We start from the raw sequence: 26,678 nt of genomic DNA on the forward strand, positions 1-26,678 counted from the left end.
TTCATTTTACAACACGTGTCTGCTTTTAACCACTTCTGCACATTAAGGAAATACAAAAATGTACTGAGCACTAAAAAAAAAAAAAACAGCGCTCACTGAAAATGAGAGTGTGGTTAATTTTAAAACATGAAACACTTTCACAGGAAATTGCATTGGCAAAAATTAAAATACACAAAACTCAACAAGGATCTGTGAACAAGCTGAACAGAGGTTAACTAACAAGCATTTCAAATAGTTTATCAGACCATCTTTCACTAGTAAACAATAATAATAATAATTTACACACATAACAAACCCAGTGTAATAATTATTAGGTCAGCACACAGATATTTTCCTGAGCAATCCATTTTCTTGCAATTTATGGAGATGGGAATGATCTGAAATATATACTTGACATGTCCTAAACTCCACCTAAAACAGCATTTTGTTAATACATGCATAATTATACATGCAGTTTGAATAAACACACATAAATTGAGAGATTACATGGAATATCTATACTTCCTCATTTGAGCATTTAACATGAACATCAAGGCACAAAAGAAAATGATAAAAATGATAAATATGTAAAAGAAAGAACCTAAATTATAGATTCATAACAATTTTAACCTGCATTCTTGATGATCACTAAAACAATATTCTAGAATATCCTAAATATTATCTATGGGCATTAACAGAATTGTTGAACTGTTATCTGAAAAATAGATTTATGTATAGTTTATAAGTTAGAGCAAATTAAATGTGCTTTATCAAACTTCCTAGAAAAAAATATATAATAAAAAACAACAACACTTTTTTATATTAATAAATAATACAATAAAATAAGTGAGTCTTTCTTTCATGCTTATTTTGGGTTTTGAGCCTCTCAGTGGCTCTTGAACACTGGCCATGACTATGACACGTTCTGTAAATAGCAATGTCTGATAACAACCAAATTGCACATTAAAAGCAACACTGCATGCTTGAACACAAACACACACACAGCTGAAATGAGCTGTTAAACACACTGCTGACTCAGTGTGACTGAGGGGTGTGGCGGCCGCTGCTCTATGTGCCATAAGAAAAAACTAAATAATTAAAACATTCACACACACATATTCAGCTGAGCTTGAACACAGTAAAGCTGATAAACCACTTTATCATCACTTCCCCAAAGTCCTTCACGCAGCTCATCTTTCTGTCCATCAGATGGTCATATTTCTCTTTCTGACAGGCAGCTCGGCTCGGCTTGGCTGATGGACATGAGGTCTATGCTGATACTAGCAGGTAAAAAGACAAAAGTTCAGCATCATCTTACTTTCAGATTCTGTGTAATCAATGTTTGGACATTTTGACAAACTCTTGCTCTTTGCTACATTAAAGTTGAAGTTTATTTCAAGCCAGTTTGCAGCTTTCATTCTACAGAAAGCGCAAATTACTTAAAAAGCTTTGTTCGTCTGGTAAACATACTGGCATTAAACAGTGATAAATGTTGACAAATTTCAGGGCAAACATCACAGGAAATATTAATTATATTATTTTTGGTTATGTCACATGACATTGCTGTTACTCAAATTTGCATTACAGTGCCACAAACATTTTTTAGATATGTAAAGATGTTTTTAAAGGCGTGCAAAAACAACTTTCAAATAGTTGTGCTACTTGTACCCAATATTTTGCATAATTAACAAAATTTCATGATGCACAATACCAACAGATCATTTATTTTAAATATTACAAATATATAGTATATAAAATTTACTGTGCTTCAAAGAAAGCAAAATCTGTAATTAATTTGGTTGGGTGATTAATGTCTAAAATCTTTTTTTTTTTTTTTTTTTTTTTTTTACTCTTTAGTCATCATTCAGAATTATTTCACCGATGTAACTTGCAACAGACCAATCAGAAAAAGTCTTCCAGAGAGATATTTAGTTAAACACATAAATACATTTGAAAGGACATCTCAGATGTTCTGGTGTGGTCATAGATTATCTGGATTTTAGACACTGCTGGTTCCACAGCCCTGAAAACACATCCGGACAGTGACTCTTGAGTCATTACAGACCCAAACGTGACTGGGTGTGGCTGTCTCACTTCAATGACAATAAAGCTATAAATTAAAATAAAAGCTGAAGATTTTTAGTCCAGAAATAATCGTATTTATCTTTTTATGTCACAGTGTTGTTGGCTCTCATAAGGGAAGACAAGGGACAGAAACCAACAGGTAAATACACACATTTCAATACAAACACACATATCCAGAATTTTTTATTTTATTTTATTTTATTTTTTGAGTATCAAGTAGAGGTACTTAATCCTCAAAAAAAAAAAAAAAAAAAATCCCTTTTAACATCATAACAAATCTATTACGAACACAGCATTGAGCAAAACCAAGTGGATATTTCCAGAACTTCAATGCAGAACATCTGATATTTCTAATGTCACATGTTTAAAATGTCTTGTGTATATGAACTACCTCACAGAAGGTCATTTATAATGAACTTCCAACCTGGTCCAAAGCAGTTTCTGCCGTAGTTTCTCGAGAGGGACCGAGTGGCCGTAGCAGGGTGTGTCTGCTAAGGATTGAACAGCCTGACTTCTATAAAGTAATAAGTGTCAGACAAGATGAATTTAAGATCTACAGATCCTTCTGAGGAATCTCTATGTTAGAAACCAGCAGCTCGAGTTTATTTTCATCAAAATCCCCTGATCGCCTGTGACACATTTCATATCGATAAGACAGTCAAAAACTATACTAAACTTGACAGCAAACTCACAGCCCTTAAACAACCAGAAGACAGAAGGTGCAGGAGCAAAAAAACAGCTCAATTACTTCAAATTTAAATGAGAGAGAGGGCGAAATTATGACTTTTTAATAAATAAATGCATAAATAAATACATACATAAATTGAAAGAAAGAAAACAGCACTGTAGATTTCGATTATTGTCAGTCAATCAGTCATTCATATTTCATAACAGTAGTCAGACAACCATAGATTTGTCTCTCATATGTCTGTTTTCTTTTCTCTCAGTGTCTCTCCTGCCGAAGTTCCCACAGGTGTATATTGGAGATGACGTCACTCTGATCTGTAACCGTAAAGGAGGGAGTAAACCAACAACATGGTTTATTAATGACAAACAACAATCACATCAGGATTATACAATGTTTCTTACTGCAGTGACACCAAAAAACAACAGCGAGTATAAATGTGTGCAGAACGGACTGATGAGTGACCCGCTCACACTCACTGTACTGGGTATGAACACCATCCTAAACGTTCATGATTCATCTGTTCTGTTCCTCCTGCATGTCGATCTCTCTCTCTCTCTCTCTCTCTCTCTCTCTCTCTCTCTCTCTCTCTCTCTCAGAGCTGGAGCCTCACGCTCAGCTCTCTCCATCTGTAGGAGGTGCTGTGATGACCAAAGGAGATGGAAGAAACCTGGTGCTGCAGGCGGAAGATGAGCTGAAGAACTGGACTTGTTCTGTGTTGAGAGGAGTGAGCCGCTTCGGTTTAGGAGTCAATGTTGATGAGCAGATGAAGAGAGCTGTTATATTTGCAGAATTAAAAGAGGCAGAAAGAGCCACTTTCTGGTGCCAGAAAAAGAATTTCAGTCGAAGCAATACAGTGACGCTGAAAATGACAGGTGACTCCTTACTCCACTTCCTGTTGTATTTCAGATCACGTGTGTGTAGTTAAAGGGATACAAAATAATGTTGTACCAAACCTGTATGACTTGCGTTTTTCTGTTGAAGACAAAAGGAGATATTTTGAAGAATGTTTTGACTGTTTGTGTCCATGTAATGAAAGTTAATGGGGTCCAAAATAAAACTGGACTTTAATTTTATGGACAAACAAACCATGAACCATTTCTCAAAATATCTTCTTTTGTGTTTCCATTACCATAAGATTTACAAAACAAGGGATTGCATTACTATTTGATCAGAGCGATCACGTCTCATCCGTTAATTTTGCAGTCCACTTATAAATTCACTAGTTTGCAGACCGCATTATTCACCAGAAAACCTTTGCTGACAATTTTTTTGGAGGGTTGTTTTCTTAACTCTGAAACATACAAAATCTTCAAAATCTAAAAAGTCGTTTAATAAACAGCCGTGAGACTAAATTGGAGAGCAAATGAAAACAGCAGTCTCCTGCTTCTCAGATGTGTTACTGGAAAAAAAACATGTGTATCCTCTAAATTGTCAAAAGAGATCTCAACAATGCCTCAAACTGTGCTCAGATTTACCAAGATAGCAAATTCTGTAAAAGTCAAATTTCTTTAGATAAGTCTTTATAGCTCTATACTTATTGTTTGGCAATGTGTGTCACAAAGACAAAGACGATCATTAAAGATTGCATTAAATCACTCTTTTCCTTTTCCTATGTTGACATTGTTTAATGAACCCATTTTACTTAAATAGGCAATAGCCAATAGTCTTTACTTTACATAACAGTAATATGAAGATTTGCTATTGATTGCACGAGGGCCGTTCTCACTCTATAGAGCATTTGATTGGACACCTGCAAGTGCAGCTTGATGTCATCAAGATTTTGGTCTGTTTTCCTAAAGATTTCAATTTTAAATTTGTATACCTGCTAAACATGAATTAAAAGCCACAAAACTTGCATTATAATTTGACAGGATATTTAAATGAAACAGTAGATGTGCAGTATGTGCAGTCTGACGTGTGTTTGGTCTGTTTCTCAGAGCTCATGGTGATGTTGGTTCCTCCGGCCGTTCCTGTGCTGCAGGGGGAGTCTGTGGCTCTCAGGTGTGTAGTCTGGGGTGGACCGGAGCTGGAAAATGCCGTCTTCTATAAGAATAAAATAAAACTCCCAGAGTCATCTAAAGGCACATACACCATCATCAACGCCACACAAAATGATAACGGCAAGTACAGCTGCCGCACCACCTACAAGTTCAGCCACATCAGTGCAGGAGCTGCACAGAAGGAAGGAGAATCTGATGCCCAGGAGTTAAAAGTTATAGGTAAACATAACAAAACCTGCATAACATCATCCTTTCATTTATACAGAACCACTTATACTGCATGTACTAACAGAATTTTGGACATTACTCTAAATACATAAATATATGACAATTTATTCTAGCACGACATATGTATACACACAAGTATACACATACTTTCATTTTAAGTTTGCAGTACAAACTGAAATAATATATACATGTTTATATACATAAACAAGTGCACACACACCAGCATGCACCAATTAATAAATGCTGACACACTTGGTGCTTTGCTCAATACCTCACCAGTTGAATACTGTCAAGCTAACCAATACGTCTTTAAAGTATATTATATATATTATTAATATAATACATGTATTTACCAGTTTCTTAACAGTGTAAAGCATATTATATAATAATAAATATAAAAAATACTTCTTACAGTTAAAGCAGGTTAATGAAATATAAACAATAAAATTAAATATAATAAATAAACAATAGATTAAAATTAAATAAATATGAATAAAATAAAAATGAAAAATCAAGTATTTATACCATATGAGAAACTTACTTTTTAATGAAAGAGTCAGAATTAATGACTCAAAGGCTTACAAGTCAGAATGAATCACTCATCAGTTTTAATTGGCCTAACAAATCACTGACTAAATCTGTCAGAATGGTTACATTTATGATATGAGAAACTTTTTAACAGGATGTCCACTAGCATTATTATTTAACCCATGTTCTTAGCATTATCAAAACCAGCCACTGAACACACATGAACACTCATACAAAACTTACAGATATACATCCACAAAAACATCTGATTTAATTGTGTAATAAATACAACCATTTGTAATTTTCATTAAATTTACATTGTGCCTAAAAATCACCCATTCACACATGGCAAAACCAAAGGCTTTCTTATTTTATTGCTTTAATAAAATAATTCATTTTTTTTCTGCCTAATTTGGACCAGTTACAATCCAGTAAGAAAACAAAGGTACTACGTAAATACCACTTTATATGCATACTATATTCATCTGAAATCATCAGTGCACCACAGTACGGTTTTGTAAATCATATTTCTGTGTTTTACAGGCGGGCCTGCTGCTGCAGTTATTTCAGGGTCTACTAAGAGTCTGCAGTGTTCCTGCCCTCGCTGTCCTGACGACTGCACGTCCTGCCACTGGTATCACACACTCTTTAATGACCCACACTCACGCAGAAGACTGCCTGAAAATGACCGGTCCATTACCGCCGAAGAAGAAGGACTGTACAGCTGCCGGTTTGACTGTGGGAAAGGTCTCTCCCGTTTCAGTGACAGTTACAGCTACCACGGTACTCATACACACATATAAATGCTCTTTAGACTTCATGTTCATAAGCAAGTGTGTTTTTTTAGTATAATTATAATTTTATTACCATAACCATTTTCATTTTAATTTAAGTTCAGGTTTTCGTGATTTTATTGTCAAATTTATTGTTTTTTTTATGTCTATATAGTTTTTTTTTTTTTCTTTTTTTTCGGTTTTAATAAGTTCAGTTCCTCACCTTTATCTAGTCAAAAATGAGAAATTTCAAATTATTTGGCAAATAATTTAAATAAAAAGTTTTAATTTTAAATTAAGCAACAAAAATGCTTTTCTTATGGTTTTAGTTTTAATTTAACAATAATAACCCTGCCATAAACACAATGTTTGTTTGCTTTTGTAAGATGAGTAATGAGTGTAGACTATTTTCTCTTGTATTCAGCAGAAGAAATGCTTCTCAAAGTGTCTGTGACACCCGAAAGTTTCATGCCAAAACACAAGCACATGATGAACATTTTCCATGCATATTCATGTTGAGTGTAGCAATGTGTTAACTTCATTTCTCACTTGGCGAATGTGCTCGCATACTACTTCTCATTTTTATTTTTAGAATGAATTTGCATCTTATCTCTTTCTCTCAGCACAACCTGAGTCAAACGTGATGGCCATCATGGTGGCAGCGATTCTGATTGTTCTCGGGCTGTTGATCGTCTTGCTGATCGCGCTGAAGCGCAGACGTGGAGAAAGCAACGTCCAGACGACCAAACAGGATAAAGACAAGACGACAGGTGGAGAATATGAGCAAATCCAACTCAAGAACAAGGATCAGGAGGTTTATCACACGCTGGGCGAGAGCACGGGCAAGGACCAGGCCGAGGGGGGTTACGAACCCCTACAAAAGAAGCAGGAGGAGGGGGTGTACCACACACTAGGACCTGGAGAGGGTCAGGGTGAGGGTCAGGGTGAAGGTCAAGGTGAGGGTCAGGGTGAAGGTCAAGGTGGGTACGAGGCTCTTAAGAGCGTCAAAGCCGAAGTGTACCAAACACTGAGTTCAGCTGACGCGAAAAAACCAGAAGGAGAAGCCGAGGGAGGGTACGAGCAACTTCCTCAGAAAAACAAAGATTATGAGGCCGTGACAGTGGAGGAAAATCCATACGAAGAAGTGAAGAAACAGATGGGCAAAGAGAAAGAATGAGGGAATCTGAGAAAGAATAGTCAAATGGCAATGCCTGCATTCTCACGTTGATGTATTAAATGTAATGCATTAAAGCAATACTTGGTACTCCACCCCAAAAAAGATAATGTTCACATGCATGGACAAATGCACACACACACACACACACACACACATACATAAATTTGTGTGTGTGTATGTGCATGTATGTATGTATATCTATATATATATATATATCTATATATATTTCTTCAGATGAACACAAACTAAGATTTTTTAAAAAAAAAAATAAGGTTACTATAATATTCTCAAATAATAAATTTAACAAAAGAAGTGTCACCTTTGGGATAGGTAGACATGATCTGGGGGGTGAACGTGACCTGCAATGATCTTGATCTTTTAACCTGCAACTACATCAAAATCCTCCTCAAAGTGAGTTTCAGGAGATCCCAGATAATCCACTGCAGCTCGCATTCAGATCCCAATCTATTTTGATCAGAAACACCACTTTACATCAATTATTGAAGGACAAAATCAAATAACTTACTTTTTTTTCCCTAATTTCACACTGAAGTATTTCCATAAGTTATTGGTGAAGAAATAGGCTAACAAACTTTAACTTTAAAGGGATACTCTACATAAGTTTTTGGTTTATGAATAGGCTAACAAACTTTACAAAACCCGTAAAAGCTCAGTTCATCTTTGAACACAATTTATGATATTTACAAAGACAAACTGAGCTTTTACGGTTTGGAATGACATGGGGGTAAGTGATAAATGACAAAATTTTCATTTTGGGGTGGAGTATCCCTTTAAAGTGGTAAAAAACAAAAGATATATATATATATATATATAATAGTCTGTTTGCACAAAAAAAGTAGCATACAAGATTACAGTTACCATACACAGATTCACACATTTATGAAAATTTAGATACATAATTTTGTATATAATAGGACAAAGAAGACAAAAAATGTTTTTTAAAAAGTTTAGCGCAATAGCACAGAAGGATTTAAAACACATATATATCACACTTAAATAAGCATCAAGCATACTCAGCATATACAGTGGTTTCACATTTGCAACTGCATTCGCACAGAATTACACAGAATCTTTGAATATCTGTGCATTTATAGTATCTCTTACAGATAAGTAATATTTCTCAGCTTGTGTCACTCTCATTCAACAGTAAATGCATTTGCACTGTAGCCTGTTTGCACTTTTTCAATGTAACATCATGTTTATTTTCAGATTTTCATTTTATTTCATGCACTGTTGTTTTGTATGTTGTTTTTATAAAGCATTTTAAGAACATAAAACATTTTCAGCTTTATTATTCGAGGATGTATATCAAATGGAGCACAGCTGTAAAACTGAATCCGATATGCAATATAACATTTTTACTGCAATGCAACAAACCCAGTCGTGTTGAGGTTCACCACAAGAGGTCACTGCAGGATTGATCTGGTTTCCTGGTTACACACACTGGTTTGCCATTACGTTTTATTTCTGTTCCTCATAAAATACTTATGTAATTCTGAGTGTGTCAAAATAAACTGATTACCTGATACAGATTCATTTTTATTTTTATTGATTGATTGATTGATTGATTGTCTAATTCTGACACAACTTTTAGACAGTTTGGATCAGGTTCAAATGGCTTTCTTTGAAAAAAAAAAAAAGTTAAAATTCTTATTTCTCTCAATCAGTAAAATCTAAATCACAAAAACAATGACAACTGCTGAATATATACAAACATAATCAGTTTTAGCAGAGGGCCAGCTGAGAATACATTTTTGGTTTTTCTTGGACGGTTAAGATGGTTAAATATTGATGGCCCAGTTCGGCCAAGTGTGCTAGATAAAGTGGGCCACCTTGAACCTTCACTAATTCTATTCACATTTATTAAATAAATTGACATTTAAGGACAGAGGTGAAGCAGAAAGAAATCTGGAGTGAAGCCAGATGTAGATGCAGAGTATAAAGCTTTAAAATATGTGAACCTGGACCACAAAACAAAGCTAAAAAGTCGCTGGGGTATATTTGTTTGATAATTTGTTAACAAACAAACAAAAAATGTATACATAAATGTTTTTATAATATCTAATTAAGACACAAGATCATTTTTGACAAATCAGAGATGACCCACTTTACCTGAAAAGACACTTGTCTGGAGTGCATGAAGTATACAAAGGTAATAAAGAAAAGACAAGACAAGAACAGTGTCTGGTAAGTTTCAAGTTTAACAAAAAAGTGGCCCACTTTACATGAATTCCCCCTAAAAACAAAGACTTTTTTTTATATAAAATGAAGCAATAGGCCTACGTGTGCCAGGTTTCCACTGGGGGTTTCGGTTTGTATTGTTCATAGGCCTACAGTTCCAGCCACTGGAAGTTTGTCCCATAACACAAACGCTATTCAGACTGCATCAATTCTTGGAGAACGACGATATAGAGAGCGCAGATCTTGCTGGTAAAATCTGATGTAAACAGCGGATGATATATTAATATTTCTTTGATTTAACTATTTTGTGGACAAACTGTTCTTCATAAGACGCTTTCTTTAACAGTTTACCCAAGTGCGACGAGTTGGTCTCGCGACTGATTATAATAAAGGTAAGAAAGCGTTCCCGTTTTGATTTTGCATGTTTTCATTTGTACTCCTGACAGAAATATAACTGTTGAAGCATCAAATGGAGACCAGATAATGATGCTAAACCCTTTTCAAAACAAGTAAGATAGGCTATAATTTGTTAATATTACAAACATTTGTGGGAAATATGCCATAGTAAAAGTTAAAAACAGCAAGTTTTGCATGAGTCGTTTCCTTGGTTTGATATTTTGTCAAATGCATAATAACATTAAAACATTTTTAAATATGACTTAGGTGTCTTAAATCTCAATGCAGTTACTGTATGTAAGAAAATATCAGACCAGAGAGGGAGACAACATAATGTCAAAAGAAAGGAAAAGTGTTTCAACTGTAAAGAAAGATTTGCACATGCTTTCTGTCATATTTCAGCGCGGCTCAGATGAACATGAACATGGACATGAGGTCTTTGTTGAGACTGACAGGTAAAAACAGACGCATTTTTAGTGACACTAATTTATTGCATTTGAGTACTGGCCTAGAATTATACTCTTCAGAACTATATTTTATAAAAAAAAATTATAAAAAATTAAAATAAAATAAAAAATCCCAGGTTTTTAATGTGGTCTTAGACTTAGCCTACAGCTGGTATTTGTTGGTCTTTGTTCTGGTCGTGTTTTAAAGATCCACTGAAGTGCCTCTCGGGCGTGATCATTAGAGATAATGAGCCGAGACAGGAGAAACCTGTACCTGTCTTTACTTTCATGCTTATTACAAAATTAAAAATACAATGTACTCAGTTGGTCGATGCGTCCACTTTAAGCTGTTTTCTTATAATGGACTTCTATGGGGGAGAAAACGCCACGTTTTTTTAATAGCCAATACCATTTCGTTTATATCAGTTAGTTTTTTTCAATTATATAATCAAAATCGTTGATTCAAGTTTTGAATGCTTATCTCTCCTAAATGCGAGTTTTGTTTTGGAACACACTAGCTAATAGATAAACTTGATCATATTCATACGAAAAAAAAAAAAAAAAAAAAAAAAAAGAAAGAAAGAAAACTTCAATTTTGATTCCATGGTGACTTTAAGCCCAGAACTGACGTGGTGTGTCTGTCTCATTCCAATAAATCTGCATCTTATTAGAAACTTTGTAATTTGCCAAGGAGATTGAAACAAACAGCCATTTTTTTTCTTTTTGTCTTTTTTTTTTTTTTTTTTTTTTTTTTTTGTCTCTGCATTTACTAAAGCTGTAGATTCTTAATCTAGAAATCAAATCCAGATCTGATTGATCTTTTTATGTCACAGTGTTGTTGGCTCTCATTTGGGAGAACAAGGCACAGAAACCAACAGGTAAATACATAAACGTGTTTTATGACACATTTATCTATAGACCACACCATGTTTTAAACAGTTGTTTTCAGACTGATTCTCAAAACAACAAAATATTTAATATCATACAGTATCAAATCTATTCAGAGCACAGCACTGGGTAAATTCAAGTGCGATTTATAAGGTGTGTGTAGATCTGGTGTCACAAAGACATCATCACACAAAGAGCATCCTGATGTTTCTAGCATAGTCATGAAAAGCATTTATTATTTATGTATTTGTTTATTTAATGCATGGATGAATGCATACATGTATGCATGCAGCAAAGCATGTACTCGATGCACACAGGAATGCATAAAAACATGCATGAACATCCATAAGTGAACTAAGTAGACAGCACTAAATCATTGTGTTCAATGACTTCCAATCAATCAAATTTCATAATAATAAAGTAGTCAGACAACCTGCTGTTAGAGAATATGCTTCTCCCATATATCTGTTTTCTTTTCTCTTAGTGTCTCTCCGGCCGAAGTTCCCACAGGTGTATATTGGAGATGACGTCACTCTGATCTGTAACCGTAAAGGAGGGAGTAAACCAACAACATGGTTTATTGATGACAAACAACAGTCACATCAGGATTATTCAATGTTTCTTACTGCAGTGACACCAAAAAACAATGGGGTGTATAAATGTGTGCAGGACAAACTGATGAGTGACCCGCTCATACTCACTGTACTGGGTATGAACACCATCCTAAACGTTCATGATCGTCTGTTCTGTTCCTCCTGCTGTGTCTCATGAATCCTCTCTCTCTCTCTCTCTCTCTCTCTCTCTCTCAGAGCTGGAGCCTCACGCTCAGCTCTCTCCATCTGTAGGAGGTGCTGTGATGACCAAAGGAGAAGGAAGAAACCTGGTGCTGCAGGTGGAAGATGAGCTGAAGGACTGGACTTGTTCTGTGTTGAGAGGAGGGAGCCGCTCCAGTTTAGGAGTCAATCTTTATGAGAAGATGAAGAGAGCTGTTATATTTGCTGAATTAAAAGAGGCAGAAAGAGCCACTTTCTGGTGCCAGAAAAAGAATATATATCGAAGCAATACAGTGACGCTGAAAATGACAGGTGACTCCTTACTCCACTTCCTGTTGTATTTCAGATCACGTGTGTGTAGTTAAAGGGATACAAAATAATGTTGTACCAAACCTGTATGCGTTTTTCTGTGGAAGACAAAAGGAGATATTTGAAGAATGTTTTGACGGTTTGTGTCCATGTAATGAAAGATAATGTGGTCCAAAATAAAACTGGACTTTAATTTTATGGACAAACAAACCATAAACCATTTCTCAAAATATCTTCTGTTGTGTTTACATTACCATAAGATTTACAAAACAAGGGATTGCATTACTATTTGATCAGAGCGATCACGTCTCCTGCCTCCTCTTATAAATTCACTAGTTTGCAGACTGCATTTCTTCCCCAGAAAACCTTTGCTGACAAGCTTTCTGTCAGCTAGTTTGCATCACTATGAAAGATACAAAATCTTCAAAATCTAAAAAGTCGTTTAATAAACAGCTGTGAGACTAAATTGGAGAGCAAATGAAAACAGCAGTCTCCTGCTTCTCAGATGTGTTACTGAAAAAAACATGTGTATCCTCTAAATTGTCAAAAGAGATCTCAACAATGCCTTAAACTGTGCTCAGATTTACCAAGATAGCAAATTCTGTAAAAGTCAAATTTCTTTAGAGAAGTCTTTATAGCTCTGTATTTTATTGTTTGGCAACGTGTGTCACAAAGACAAAGACGATCATTAAAGATTGCATTAAATCACTCTTTTCCTTTTCCTATGTTGACATTGTTTAATGAACCCATTTTACTTAAATAGGCAATAGCCAATAGTCTTTACTTTACATAACAGTAAAATGAAGATTTGCTATTTGATTATACGAGGGCCGTTCTCACTCTATAGAGCATTTGATTGGACACCTGCAAGTGCAGCTTGATGTCATCAAGATTTTGGTCTGTTTTCCTAAAGGTTTCAATTTTAAATCTGTATACCTGCTTAATATTTGTCAGGTTTTACTTAAACTGGCACATAGATAAATTCAAAGCAAATAGACATGAATTAAAAGCCACAAAACTCACATTATAATTTGACAGGATATTTAAATGAAACAGTAGATGTGCAGTAAGTGCAGTCTGACCTGTGTTTGGTCTGTTTCTCAGAGCTCATGGTGATGTTGGTTCCTCCGGCCGTTCCTGCACTGCAGGGGGAGTCTGTGGCTCTCAGGTGTGTAGTCTGGGGTGGACCGAAGCTGGAAAATGTTGTCTTCTATAAGAATAAAACAGAACTCCCAAAATTATCTGGAGGCACATACACCATCATCAATGCCACACAAGATGATAACGGCAAGTACAGCTGCCACGCCACCTACAGGTTCAGCCACATCAGTGCAGGAGCTGCACAGAAGGAAGGAGATTCTGATGCCCAGGAGTTAAAAGTTATAGGTAAACATAACAAAACCTGCATTACATCATCCTTTCATTTATACAGAACCACTAATACTGCATGTACAAACAGAATTTTTGGACATTACTATAAATTCATAAATATATAAAAATTTATTCTAGCACTACATATGTATATACACAAGTATACACATACTTTCATTTTAAGTTTGCAGTACAAACTGAGGTAATATATACATTCATATACATAAACAAGTATACCGATTAATAACATATTATATAATGTGTACACACATCTGTGTAATGCTAAAATATATACACATATGTATATACTGTAATAACAGTTGTACTGTAAGCTAAAAATTAAAAGTACATTACATTATATATATGAATATAATAATATTTACATTTTACAGTTAAAAGCAGGTTAAAAAAATAAAAATAAATAGATTAAAATAAAAAAAATATGAATAAAATAAAAATAACCCATAACATCTTTCTTTGACTTTTTAATGAAAGAGTCAGAATTAATGACTTAAAATCTTACAAGTCAGAATGAATCACTCATTGGTTTTAATTGGCCTAACAAATCACTGACTAAATCTGTCAGAATGGTTACATTTATGCATCAGGTCTAATCAGGATGTCCACTATTAAGTTATTTAACCCATGTTCTTAGCATTATCAGCATCACGTGACACCCATTAAGCCACCGAATTAACAACATTAACACTCATACTATGTGTACTTACAGATATACATCCACAAAAACATCTGATTTCATTGTGTAATAAATAGAACCATTTGTAATTCTCATTAAATTTACATTGTGCCTAAAAATCACCTATTCACACATGGCAAAACCAAAGGCTTTCTTAGTTTATTGCTTTAATAAAATAATTTTTTTCTGCCTAATTTGGACCAGTTACAATCCAGTAAGAAAACAAAGGTACTACGTAAATACCACTTTATATGCATCCTATATTCATCTGAAATCATCAGTGCACCACAGTACGGTTTTGTAAATCATATTTCTGTGTTTTACAGGCGGGCCTGCTGCTGCAGTTATTTCAGGGTCTACTAAGAGTCTGCAGTGTTCCTGCCCTCGCTGTCCTAATGACTGCACGCCCTGCCACTGGTATTACACACTCTTTAATGACCCACACTCACGCAGAAGACTGCCTGAAAATGACCGGTCCATTACCGCCGAGGAAGAAGGACTGTACAGCTGCCGGTTTGACTGTGGGAAAGGTCTCTCCCGTTTCAGTGACAGTTACAGCTACCACGGTACTCATACACACATATAAATGCTCTTTAGACTTCATGTTCATAAGCAAGTGTGTTTTTTAGTATGATTTTCATTTTCATGTCTGTGACACCCGAAAGTTTCATGCCAAAACACAAGCACATGATGAACATTTTCCATGCATATTCATGTTGAGTGTAGCAATGTGTTAACTTCATTTCTCACTTGGCGAATGTGCTCGCATACTACTTCTCATTTTTATTTTTAGAATGAATTTGCATCTTATCTCTTTCTCTCAGCACAACCTGAGTCAAACGTGATGGCCATCATGGTGGCGGCGATTCTGATTGTTCTCGGGCTGTTGATCGTCTTGCTGATCGCGCTGAAGCGCAGAAGTGGAGAAAGCAACGTCCAGACGACCAAACAGGATAAAGACAAGACGACAGGTGGAGAATATGAGCAAATCCAACTCAAGAACAAGGATCAGGAGATTTATCACACGCTGGGCGAGAGCACGGGCAAGGACCAGGCCGAGGGGGGTTACGAACCCCTACAAAAGAAGCAGGAGGAGGGGGTGTACCACACACTAGGACCTGGAGAGGGTCAGGGTGAGGGTCAGGGTGAAGGTCAGGGTGAGGGTCAAGGTGGGTACGAGGCTCTTAAGAGCGTCAAAGCCGAAGTGTACCAAACACTGAGTTCAGCTGACGCGAAAAAACCAGAAGGAGAAGCCGAGGGAGGGTACGAGCAACTTCCTCAGAAAAACAAAGATTATGAGGCCGTGACAGTGGAGGAAAATCCATACGAAGAAGTGAAGAAACAGATGGGCAAAGAGAAAGAATGAGGGAATCTGAGAAAGAATAGTCAAATGGCAATGCCTGGATTCTCACGTTGATGTATTAAATGTAATGCATTAAAGCGGTACTTGGTACTCCACCCCAAAAAAGATAATGTTCAAATGCATGGACAAATGCACACACACACACACACACACACATACATATATTTGTGTGTGTGTATGTGCATGTATGTATGTATATCTATATATATATTTATATATATATATATATATATATATATTTCTTCAGATGAACACAAATTATGATTTTTAAAAAAAAAATAAGGTTACTATAATATTCTCAAATAATAAATTTAACAAAAGAAGTGTCACCTCTGGGATAGGTAGACATGATCTGGGAGGTGAACGTGACCTGCAATGATCTTGATCTTTTAACCTGCAACTACATCAAAATCCTCCTCAAAGTGAGTTTCAGGAGATCCCAGATAATCCACTGCAGCTCGCATTCAGAGCCCAATCTATTTTGATCAGAAACGCCACTTTACATCAATTATTGAAGGACAAAATCAAATAACTTACTTTTTTTTCCCTAATTTCACACTGAAGTATTTCCATAAGTTATTGGTGAAGAAATAGGCTAACAAACTTTAACTTTAAAGGGATACTCCACCCCAAAATGAAAATTTTGTCATTTATCACTTACCCCCATGTCATTCCAAACCCGTAAAAGCTCAATTCATCTTTGAACACAATTTATGATATTTACAAAGACAAACTGAGCTTTTACGGTTTGGAATGACATGGGGGTAAGTGTTGAGTGTCAATTTTTTGTTTTTGGGGTGGAGTGTTATTTTTATGTGTTTATATACATAAGATAATATATATATATATATATATATATATATATATATATATAATAGTCTGTTTGCACAAAAAAAGTAGCATACAAGATTACAGTTACCATACACAGATTCACACATTTATGAGAATTTAGATACATAATTTTGTATATAATAGGACAAAGAAGACAAAAAATGTTTTTTAAAAAGTTTAGCGCAATAGCACAGAAGGATTTAAAACACATATATATTAAACTTAAATAAGCATCAAGCATACTCAGCATATACAGTGGTTTCACATTTGCAACTGCATTCGTACAGAATTACACAGAATCTTTGAATATCTGTGCATTTATAGTATCTCTTACAGATAAGTAATATTTCTCAGCTTGTGTCACTCTCATTCAACAGTAAATGCATTTGCACTGTAGCCTGTTTGCACTTTTTCAATGTATCATCATGTTTATTTTCAGATTTTAATTTTATTTCATGCACTCTTGTTTTGTATGTTGTTTTTATAAAGCATTTTAAGAACTTAAAACATTTTCAGCTTTATTATTCGAGGATGTATATCAAATGGAGCACAGCTGTAAAACTGAATCCGATATGCAATATAACATTTGTACTGCAATGCAACAAACCCAGTCGTGTTGAGGTTCACCACAAGAGGTCACTGCAGGATTGATCTGGTTTCCTGGTTACACACACTGGTTTGTCATTACGTTTTATTTCTGTTCCTCATAAAATACTTATGTAATTCTGAGTGTGTCAAAATAAACTGATTACCTGATACAGATTCATTTTTATTTTTATTTTTATTGATTGATTGATTGATTGATTGATTGATTGATTGATTGATTGATTGATTGATTGATTGATTGATTGATTGATTGATTGATTGTCTAATTCTGACACAACTTTTAGACAGTTTGGATCAGGTTCAAATGGCTTTCTTTGAAAAAAAAAAAGTTAAAATTCTTATTTCTCTCAATCAGTAAAATCTAAATCACAAAAACAATGACAACTGCTGAATATATACAAACATAATCAGTTTTAGCAGAGGGCCAGCTGAGAATACATTTTTGGTTTTTCTTGGATGGTTAAGATGGTTAAATATTGATGGCCCAGTTTGGCCAAGTGTGCTAGATAAAGTGGGCCACCTTGAACTTTCACTAATTCTATTCAAATTTATTAAATACATTGACATTTAAGGACAGAGGTGAAGCAGAAAGAAATCTGGAGTGAAGCCAGATGTAGATGCAGAGTAAAAAGCTTTAAAAAATGTGAACCTGGACCACAAAACAAAACTAAAAAGTCGCTGGGGTATATTTGCAGCAATAGCCAAAAATACACTGTATGGGTCAAATTATTGATTTTTCTTTAATACCAAAAATTATTAGTATAATAAGTAAACATCATGTTCCATGAAAATATTTTGTAAATTTCCTACTGTAAATATATCAAAACATAATTTTTGATTAGTAACTTCATTTGGACAACTTTAAATGCATTTTTTCTCAAAATTTTTATTTTTTTGCACCCTCATATTCCAGATCTCGGACAAATATTGTCCCATCATAACAAACCATACATCAATGGAAAGATTATTTATTCAGCTTTCAGATGATGAATAAATCTCAATTTTGAAAAATTGACCCTTATTTTTTAATTGTGGTTTATTTGTGGTCCAGGGTCCATATATGGTCACAATTAAAGTTCCATTGTGTTTAGAGAAAACAGAAAAATGTTTTACAATTTTATATTTTAAATATCTTTTTTATTCATTTTTTGATCACCTGTCTGTTGCTGCATGTGCTATACTAAAGTCACATTTTAATATTCTGTAAAGTTGTTTTTTTTCCATCAAACTTATGAATTTTACTCATACGTTTTTGTTAAATATGTTTGTTTGATAATTTGTTAACAAACAAACAAAAAATATATACATAAATGTTTTTATAATTTCTAATTAAGACACAAGATCATTTTTGACAAATCAGAGATGACCCACTTTACCTGAAAAGACACTTGTCTGGAGTGCATGAAGTATACAAAGGTAATAAAGAAAAGACAAGACAAGAACAGTGTCTGGTAAGTTTCAAGTTTGACAAAAAAGTGGCCCACTTTACATGAATTCCCCCTAAAAACAAAGATTTTTTTTTTTATAAAATGAAGCAATAGGCCTACGTGTGCCAGCAAACACTGGGGGTTTCGGTTTGTATTGTTCATAGGCCTACAGTTCCAGCCACTGGAAGTTTGTCCCATAACACAAACGCTATTCAGACTGCATCATTTCTTGGAGAACGACGATATAGAGAGCGCAGATCTTGCGGGTAAAATCTGATGTAAACAGTGGATGATATATAAATATTTCTTTGATTTAACTATTTTGTGGACAAACTGTTTTTCATAAGACGCTTTCTTTAACAGTTTACCCAAGTGCGACGAGTTGGATTCGTCTCGCGACTGATTATAATAAAGGTAAGAAAGCGTTCCCGTTTTAATTTTGCATGTTTTCATTTGTACTCCTGACAGAAATATAACTGTTGAAGCATCAAATGGAGACCAGATAATGATGCTAAACCCTTTTCAAAACAAGTAAGATAGGCTATAATTTGTTAATATTACAAACATTTGTGGGAAATATGCCATAGTAAAAGTTAACAACAGCAAGTTTTGCATGAGTCGTTTCCTTGGTTTGATATTTTGTCAAATGCATAATAACATTAAGACATTTTTAAATATGACTTAGGTGTCTTAAATCTCAATGCAGTTACTGTAAGAAAAGATCAGACCAGAGAGGGAGACAACATAATGTCAAAAGAAAGGAAAAGTGTTTCAACTGTAAAGAAAGATTTATGCTTTCTGTCATATTTCAGCGCGGCTCAGATGAACATGAACATGGACATGAGGTCTTTGCTGAGACTGCCAGGTAAAAACAGACGCATTTTTAGTGACACTAATTTATTGCATTTGATAACTGGCCTTGAAGTAGTGTAGAATTATACTCAGAACTCTATATTTAAAATTATTTTATAAAATTCCCAAGTTTTCAATGTGGTCTTAGACTTACAGCAGGCAGGTCTTTGTTCTGGTGTTGGCCTAATTTAAACTGAAACAGGAAGACGTATGGAGCAGTCCTGCCCCCCTTTTTAAATAGCCAATAGCGTTTCGTTTATATCACAGTTAGATTTTTTGCAATTACATAATCAAAATCGTTAATTTAAGTTTTGAATGCTTATATCTCCTAAATGCGAGTTTTGTTTTGGAGCACACTAGATAATATTTAAATTCAATAATATCCATACTAAAAAAAAAAAAATTCAATTTTGATTTCATGGGTATTTTAAGCCCAGAACTGACGTGGTGTGTCTGTCTCATTCCAATAAATCTGCATCTTAATAGAAACTTTGTAATTTGCCAAGGAGATTGAAACAAACAGATCTTTTTTTTTTTCTTTTTTTTTTCTTTTTTTTTTCTTTTTTTTTGTCTCTGCATTTACTAAAGCTGTAGATTCTTAATCTAGAAATCAAATCCAGATCTGATTGATCTTTTTATGTCACAGTGTTGTTGGCTCTCATATGGGAGAACAAGGCACAGAAACTAACAGGTAAATACATAAACGTGTTTTATGACACATGTATCTATAGACCACACCATGTTTTAAACAGTTGTTTTCTGACTGATCCTCAAAACAACAAAATATTTAATATCATACAGTATCAAATCTATTCAGAGCACAGCACTGGGTAAATTCAAGTGCACATCTATAATAATTCATAAGGTGTTTGTAGATCTAGTGTCACAAAGACATCATCACACAAAGAGCATCCTGATGTTTCTAGCGTAGTCATGAAAAGCATTTATTATTTACAGTACAGACCAAAAGTTTGGAAACATTACTATTTTTAATGTTTTTGAAAGAAGTTTCTTCTGCTCATCAAGCCTGCATTTATTTGATCAAAAATACAGAAAAAAAAATGTAACATTGTGATATATTATTACAATTTTTAAAATAATTGTTTTTTAAATTTATTATACTTTAAATTATCATTTATTTCTGTGATGCAAAGCTGAATTTTTAGGATCATTATCACATGATCCTTTAGAAATCATTCTAAATATGATGAGTTCATTATCAAAGTTTGAAACAGTTCTGCTGCTTAATATTTTTTCAGAACGTGATACTTTTTTAGGATACTTTGATGAATAAGAATAAAAGTAAAAAAAAAAAAAAAAAGCTATGTTTTTAAAATATAAATATTTTTGTAATAACAATATACACTACTGGTCAGTAATTTGGAGTCAGTATTTTTTTTTCTTTTTTTTTTTTTAAATAAAATCAATAATTTTATTCAGCAAGGATGTGTTTAATTGATAAAAAGTGATAGTAAAGAAAATATATTATTAGAATATATATTATTAGAATTTTTTTTTTGAATAAATGCAGTTCTTTTTAACCTTTTATTCATCAAATATATTAGACAGCAGAACTGTTTCCAACACTCATAATAAATCAGAATATTAGAATGATTTCTAAATGATCATGTGATAGACTGGATGTTACATGTGACACTGAAGGCTGGAGTAATGATGCTGAAAATTCAGATTTGCATCACAGGAATAAATTATTTTTTTTAAGTATATTCAAATAGAAACTATTATTTTAAGTTGTAATAATATTTCACAATATTACTGTTTTTTTCTGTATTTTTGATCAAATAAATGCAGGCTTGATGAGCAGAAGAAACTTCTTTCAAAAACATTAAAAATAGTAATGTTTCCAAACTTTTGGTCTGTACTGTATGTATTTATTTATTTAATGCATGGATGAATGCATACATGTATGCATGCAGCAAAGCATGTACTCGATGCACACAGGAATACATAAATACATGCATGAACATCTATTCCAGGAAGTTAACTTTATTTTTTTGCAGAGTAGACAGCACTAAATCATTGTGTTTAATGTCTGCCAATTAATCAAATTTCATAATAATAAAGTAGTCAGACAACCTGCTGTTAGAGAATATGCTTCTCCCATATATCTGTTTTCTTTTCTCTCAGTGTCTCTCCTGCCGAAGTTCCCACAGGTGTATATTGGAGATGACGTCACTCTGATCTGTAACCGTAAAGGAGGGAGTAAACCAACAACATGGTTTATTGATGACAAAAAACAGTCACATCAGGATTATTCAATGTTTCTTACTGCAGTGACACCAAAAAACAACGGGGAGTATAAATGTGAGCAGAACGGACTGATGAGTGACCCGCTCACACTCACTGTACTGGGTATGAACACCATCCTAAACGTTCATGATCGTCTGTTCTGTTCCTCCTGCTGTGTCTCATGATCTCTCTCTCTCTCTCTCTCTCTCTCTCTCAGAGCTGGAGCCTCACGCTCAGCTCTCTCCATCTGTAGGAGGTGCTGTGATGACCAAAGGAGAAGGAAGAAACCTGGTGCTGCAGGCGGAAGATGATCTGAAGAACTGGACTTGTTCTGTGTTGAGAGGAGTGAGCCGCTTCGGTTTAGGAGTCAATGTTGATGAGCAGATGAAGAGAGCTGTTATATTTGCAGAATTAAAAGAGGCAGAAAGAGCCACTTTCTGGTGCCAGAAAAAGAATTTCAGTCGAAGCAATACAGTGACGCTGAAAATGACAGGTGACTCCTTACTCCACTTCCTGTTGTATTTCAGATCACCTGTGTGTAGTTAAAGAGATACTTCATACAAGAAAACAAAGTCTGTCATTGTCAGTGTAAAATACACAAGAAGGTATTTTGAAGAATGTTTTGACTGTTTTTGTCCATGCAATTAAAGTCAAAACAACGCATTGGGGTCCAAAACAACACTGGAGCCCACTGACTGAATTTGAAACATATGTGACCTTGGACCACAAAACCAGTCATAAGGGTCAATTTTTTGAAATTGAGATTTATACATAATAAATGTATAAATAATAAACAAGCTGAATAAATAAGCTTTTCATTGATGTATGGTTTGTTAGGATAGGACAATATTTGGCCGAGATATAACTATTTGAAAATCTGGAATCTGAGGGCACAAAAAAAAATCTTTAAAAGTGTCCAAGGTGTCCAAATGAAGTTCTTAGCAATGCATATTACTAATTAAAATTTGATTAAGTTAAGTTAAGTTTTAATATATTTACAGTAGGAAATGTACAAAATATCTTCATGGAACATGATCTTTACTTAATATCCTAATGATTTTTGGCATAAAAGAAAAATCTATAATTTTGACCCATACAATGTATTTTTGGCTATTGCTACAAATGTTGCCCCAGCAACTTAAGACTGCTTTTGTGCTCCAGGGTCACATATTAATTGTTTCTTAACATTCAGGTTTTGCCTTGACTAAACTTCTAAACTTCATACAATCATATGAATGCAAATTTTCACAATAACTGAATTTGAAAGTAATGGTCAAGTAAATAATCATCTGAATCATACGGTCTCCATTTTTTTAAATAAGTAATAATGAACGTAGTAACACAATGATTTGCTGATGGTTGCAATTAGATTTTAGAGTAGGGACGTTCTAATTCTAGAAAGCATTTGATTGGACAAAGATTTGGATATGCCTGTGAGTGCAAAATGATGTCATCAATATTTTAGACTGTTTTCCCATAAGAAAAAAAGATACTTAAAATCTACTAAAAGTTTAGATGTAGGTTTCTTTCAGCAGCAGGACCTGACCTGTGTTTGGTCTGTTTCTCAGAGCACGTGGTGATGTTGGTTCCTCCGGCCGTTCCTGCACTGCAGGGGGAGTCTGTGGATCTCAGGTGTGTAGTCTGGGGTGGATCGAAGCTGGAAAAGGCCGTCTTCTATAAGGATAATACAAAAATCATTAACTCACCTGAAGGCACATACACCATCGTCAACGCCACACAAGATGATAACGGCAAGTACAGCTGCCACGCCACCTACAGGTTCAGCCACACCAGTGCAGGAGCTGCACTGAAGGAAGGAGATTCTGATGCCCAGGAGTTAAAAGTTATAGGTAAACACAACAAAACCCGAATTACATCATCCTTTCATTTATACAGAACCACTAATACTGCATGTACTAACAAAAAGTACCAGAAATAATTTTTTGGACATGGTACCATGGTGTTCTTAAAATATCATGCAGTACCATGTGTTACAATAGTATTAATAATGAATTAATACTAATTATATTTGACATTTTAAAGCAAGTAAACCAAAATGAAAAAAGCAACCCATCACATCTTTCTCTTCCATTACTGAAATAAGTATACCGCGCGACCAGCATGGTCCAGTTCATGAACAAATGATTCCTATGAGTCAGTTCTTTTAGTGAATCAGTCAGAATCAGTTACTCACAAGTTGTTTGTTTACAGTAAATTGATTTAACTAATTACTCACTGAATTTGTCAGAATGGTTACATTTACGCATTTTCTCATTACATTTGTATTGTGCCTAAAAACTGCCTTTTACCCATGGAAAAACCACAGGCTTTCTTGGTTTATTGCATTAATAAGGTGGGGTGGGGTGGGGGGTGTAATGTTTTGTTTAGTGCCTAGTTTGGACCAGTTAAAATCCAGTACAAAACACTGGCACTATATAAATACCATGGTACAGTATATGAATACTTTATTCATCTGAAATCATCAGTGCACCACAGTACGGTTTTGTAAGTCATATTTCTGTGTTTTACAGGCGGGCCTGCTGCTGCAATTATTTCAGGGTCTACTAAGAGTCTGCAGTGTTCCTGCCCTCGCTGTCCTGACAACTGCATGTCCTGCCACTGGTATTACACACTCTTTAATGACCCACACTCACGCAGAAGACTGCCTGAAAATGACCAGTCCATTACCGCCGAGGAAGAAGGACTGTACAGCTGCCGGTTTGACTGTGGGAAAGGTCTCTCCCGTTTCAGTGACAGTTACAGCTACAAAGGTACTCAGACTCATTCAGGTTGACTGTACTGATGTATAAATGCACAAACTCTTACTTTCAATTCTCAGTTCATGATTGTGCAAGAACTTCTCATTTATTTTTATCATAAAAATCTCTTTCTCTCATCACAACCAGCGGAGTTTGGAGGCCTGCTGTACATACTGCTCGGGGTGGCAGCACTGATTATTCTCATGGGTGTGATTGTGTGGATGCTGAAGCGAAGAAAATGTGGAGGAAGTAATGTGCAAGTGACTGGACGGGGTAAAGATAATGACGTGCTGACGCACTTTGAGAGAAGGGAGGATTTTTAAGGCCTAGACAGTGGAGGAAAATCAGTATGAAGAACTGAAGGCCGAGAGACAGGAGACGAATGAGACAAGCAAAGAGAAAGAATGAGGGAATCTGGAAAAAAGCACCACATTAATGTTAACCAATCGTCAAATAGCTGTTTTAGCCATTAAAGGCAATGCCGCCTTTCTATAAACTCGCCAATCATTAACAGTAGTTTAATTCCGGCAATCATTACTGTAATAAAGGTTACAGTTATATCAAAAAATGTTTAATGTGAAAAAGAAGCATCACCATTGGGATGTGTGAGGATGCTTTAAAGGAATAGTTCACTCAATGAACCCTCATGTCATCTAAGATGCAAACAATTTTGTTTCTTCGTGATTTCCTCACAAATTTGGAGAAATGTAGCATTGCATCACTTGCTCAGCAGTGGATGCTCTGCAGTGAATGGGTGCCGTCAGAATGATAGTCACAGTAAAACATCACAATAATCCACAAGTAATCCACACCACTCCAGTCCATCAATTAACATCTTGTGAAGCCAAAAGCTGTGTGTTTGTAAGAAACAAATCCATCATTAAGGCATTTCACTTGGTGAGCAAGTGACGGAATGCTACATTTTTCCAGTTCTGATGAAGAAACAAACTCATCTACATCTTGGATGACCTGAGGGTGAGCACATTTTCAGCTAATTTTCATTTCTGGGTGAACTATTCGGATGAGCACATTTTCAGCTAATTTTCTTTTCTGGGTGAATTATTCCATTAGCTTCAGTTTGTGTTTTATTAAGTTTGTGAAGATAGAATATGTTTAAATTCATGTGAATATGTGCACAAAGTTATAGTTACATACTGTACAAATTATGCTATTAAATGATCAATGCTGAGTTTATCCGTTAGGCTGAAGAGCGCTGACACCATTAAACAACATTAGTACTGAAGTTTCTACTGTTTCTCAGCTAGTGTCACTCTCAGACTCATTCAGCTGTAAATGTATATGCACTGTAGTCTATTCGAACTATTTCATCATTTTATCATGTTTTTTTCTTCAGATTTTAATTCTAGTATTGTTTTTATGTGACGCTGTTTTGTATGTATCATTTATAAAGCACTTTGAGAACTTGTCCTGACTTTAAAAGCAATGCATTTTCAGCTTTATTAATTGAGGATGTGTATCAGATAGAGCACAGCTGTGTAACTGAATGCAGTATTATGCAATAATAAGCTTTCGTTTCAATGCAGCTGTAGTTCAGTCTTTCTCCACTAAAGGGCAAACTGGTGTCAAACCCAGTCGTGTCGAGGTTCACCACAAGAGGTCACTGCAGCATTGATTTGCTTTCCTGGTTACACACACTGGTTAGTGGTTTTGTCAGTTAATCTGTTTATTCTTCTTCCTTGTATAGCATCTTTTGTAATTCTGAGTGTTCACATTAAATAGTGTATAAACTGTTTTCTCTGGTGTAACTAATATGGATTCATTGATTTTTCTTGATTATCTGTTCGTTGACGTCAGCACTTTGAGTTTGACAATCATTTATGGATCACAGAAACAGATTCTAACTATATCACAATGCATTATCATCACAATAATACAATAGAAATTATAAATGTAGATCCCAAATGTAGCTTAAGAACTCCAAGAATGCCTACAGTACTGTAAATTTGTCTTAAAATGCATTAATTTTAATTATCTATTTTTTCTATATAAATGCATAATGTGTAAACAAATAAATATATAGGTAGAAATA

The 26,678-nt window shown here is 34.8% G+C and overlaps 3 protein-coding genes and 1 long non-coding RNA gene across 9 annotated transcripts; 3 read left to right on the forward strand and 1 right to left on the reverse strand.

The window, feature by feature from the left end:
• The first annotated feature begins 1,082 nt into the window (after positions 1 to 1,082).
• Positions 1,083 to 8,069, forward strand: LOC122135414. Its single transcript, XM_042714807.1, has 7 exons — positions 1,083 to 1,266; positions 2,159 to 2,203; positions 3,012 to 3,236; positions 3,349 to 3,624; positions 4,690 to 4,971; positions 6,052 to 6,291; positions 6,905 to 8,069. Exons 1-7 carry the CDS (start codon positions 1,236 to 1,238, stop codon positions 7,456 to 7,458), a joined length of 1,653 nt encoding a protein of 550 aa, XP_042570741.1. The 5' UTR covers positions 1,083 to 1,235; the 3' UTR covers positions 7,459 to 8,069.
• Positions 8,070 to 9,788: 1,719 nt separating this feature from the next.
• Positions 9,789 to 16,385, forward strand: LOC122135413. 2 transcript variants are annotated; one of them, XM_042714805.1, is made up of 9 exons: positions 9,789 to 9,909; positions 10,007 to 10,052; positions 10,459 to 10,511; positions 11,336 to 11,380; positions 11,875 to 12,099; positions 12,200 to 12,475; positions 13,577 to 13,858; positions 14,867 to 15,106; positions 15,365 to 16,385. In XM_042714805.1, exons 3-9 carry the CDS (start codon positions 10,469 to 10,471, stop codon positions 15,904 to 15,906), a joined length of 1,653 nt encoding a protein of 550 aa, XP_042570739.1. In that variant the 5' UTR covers positions 9,789 to 9,909; positions 10,007 to 10,052; positions 10,459 to 10,468; the 3' UTR covers positions 15,907 to 16,385. The 2 variants fall into 2 exon arrangements, with proteins under 2 accessions (XP_042570739.1, XP_042570740.1); XM_042714806.1 differs by having other exon boundaries at positions 9,843 to 9,921.
• LOC122135427 lies at positions 12,221 to 21,822 on the reverse strand. Of its 2 annotated transcripts, none has more exons than XR_006153514.1 (3): positions 21,717 to 21,822; positions 13,555 to 13,682; positions 12,221 to 12,354 (listed from the first exon to the last, which is right to left on the reverse strand). It is a non-coding gene; the product is annotated as an uncharacterized LOC122135427 (long non-coding RNA). The 2 variants fall into 2 exon arrangements; XR_006153513.1 differs by lacking the exon at positions 21,717 to 21,822 and adding an exon at positions 19,774 to 19,830.
• Positions 18,883 to 25,197, forward strand: LOC109049182 (high affinity immunoglobulin gamma Fc receptor I-like). Of its 4 annotated transcripts, none has more exons than XM_042714810.1 (9): positions 18,883 to 19,033; positions 19,131 to 19,181; positions 19,580 to 19,632; positions 20,266 to 20,310; positions 21,768 to 21,992; positions 22,087 to 22,362; positions 23,438 to 23,719; positions 24,401 to 24,640; positions 24,767 to 25,197. In XM_042714810.1, exons 3-9 carry the CDS (start codon positions 19,590 to 19,592, stop codon positions 24,949 to 24,951), a joined length of 1,296 nt encoding a protein of 431 aa, XP_042570744.1. In that variant the 5' UTR covers positions 18,883 to 19,033; positions 19,131 to 19,181; positions 19,580 to 19,589; the 3' UTR covers positions 24,952 to 25,197. The 4 variants fall into 4 exon arrangements, with proteins under 4 accessions (XP_042570744.1, XP_042570746.1, XP_042570747.1 ...); XM_042714812.1 differs by having other exon boundaries at positions 24,776 to 25,197; XM_042714811.1 differs by having other exon boundaries at positions 18,904 to 19,045.
• The last annotated feature ends 1,481 nt before the right edge of the window (positions 25,198 to 26,678 follow it).

The sequence above is a fragment of the Cyprinus carpio genome, chromosome A24, assembly GCF_018340385.1.
Source record: "Cyprinus carpio isolate SPL01 chromosome A24, ASM1834038v1, whole genome shotgun sequence".
Taxonomy (NCBI): domain Eukaryota; kingdom Metazoa; phylum Chordata; class Actinopteri; order Cypriniformes; family Cyprinidae; genus Cyprinus; species Cyprinus carpio.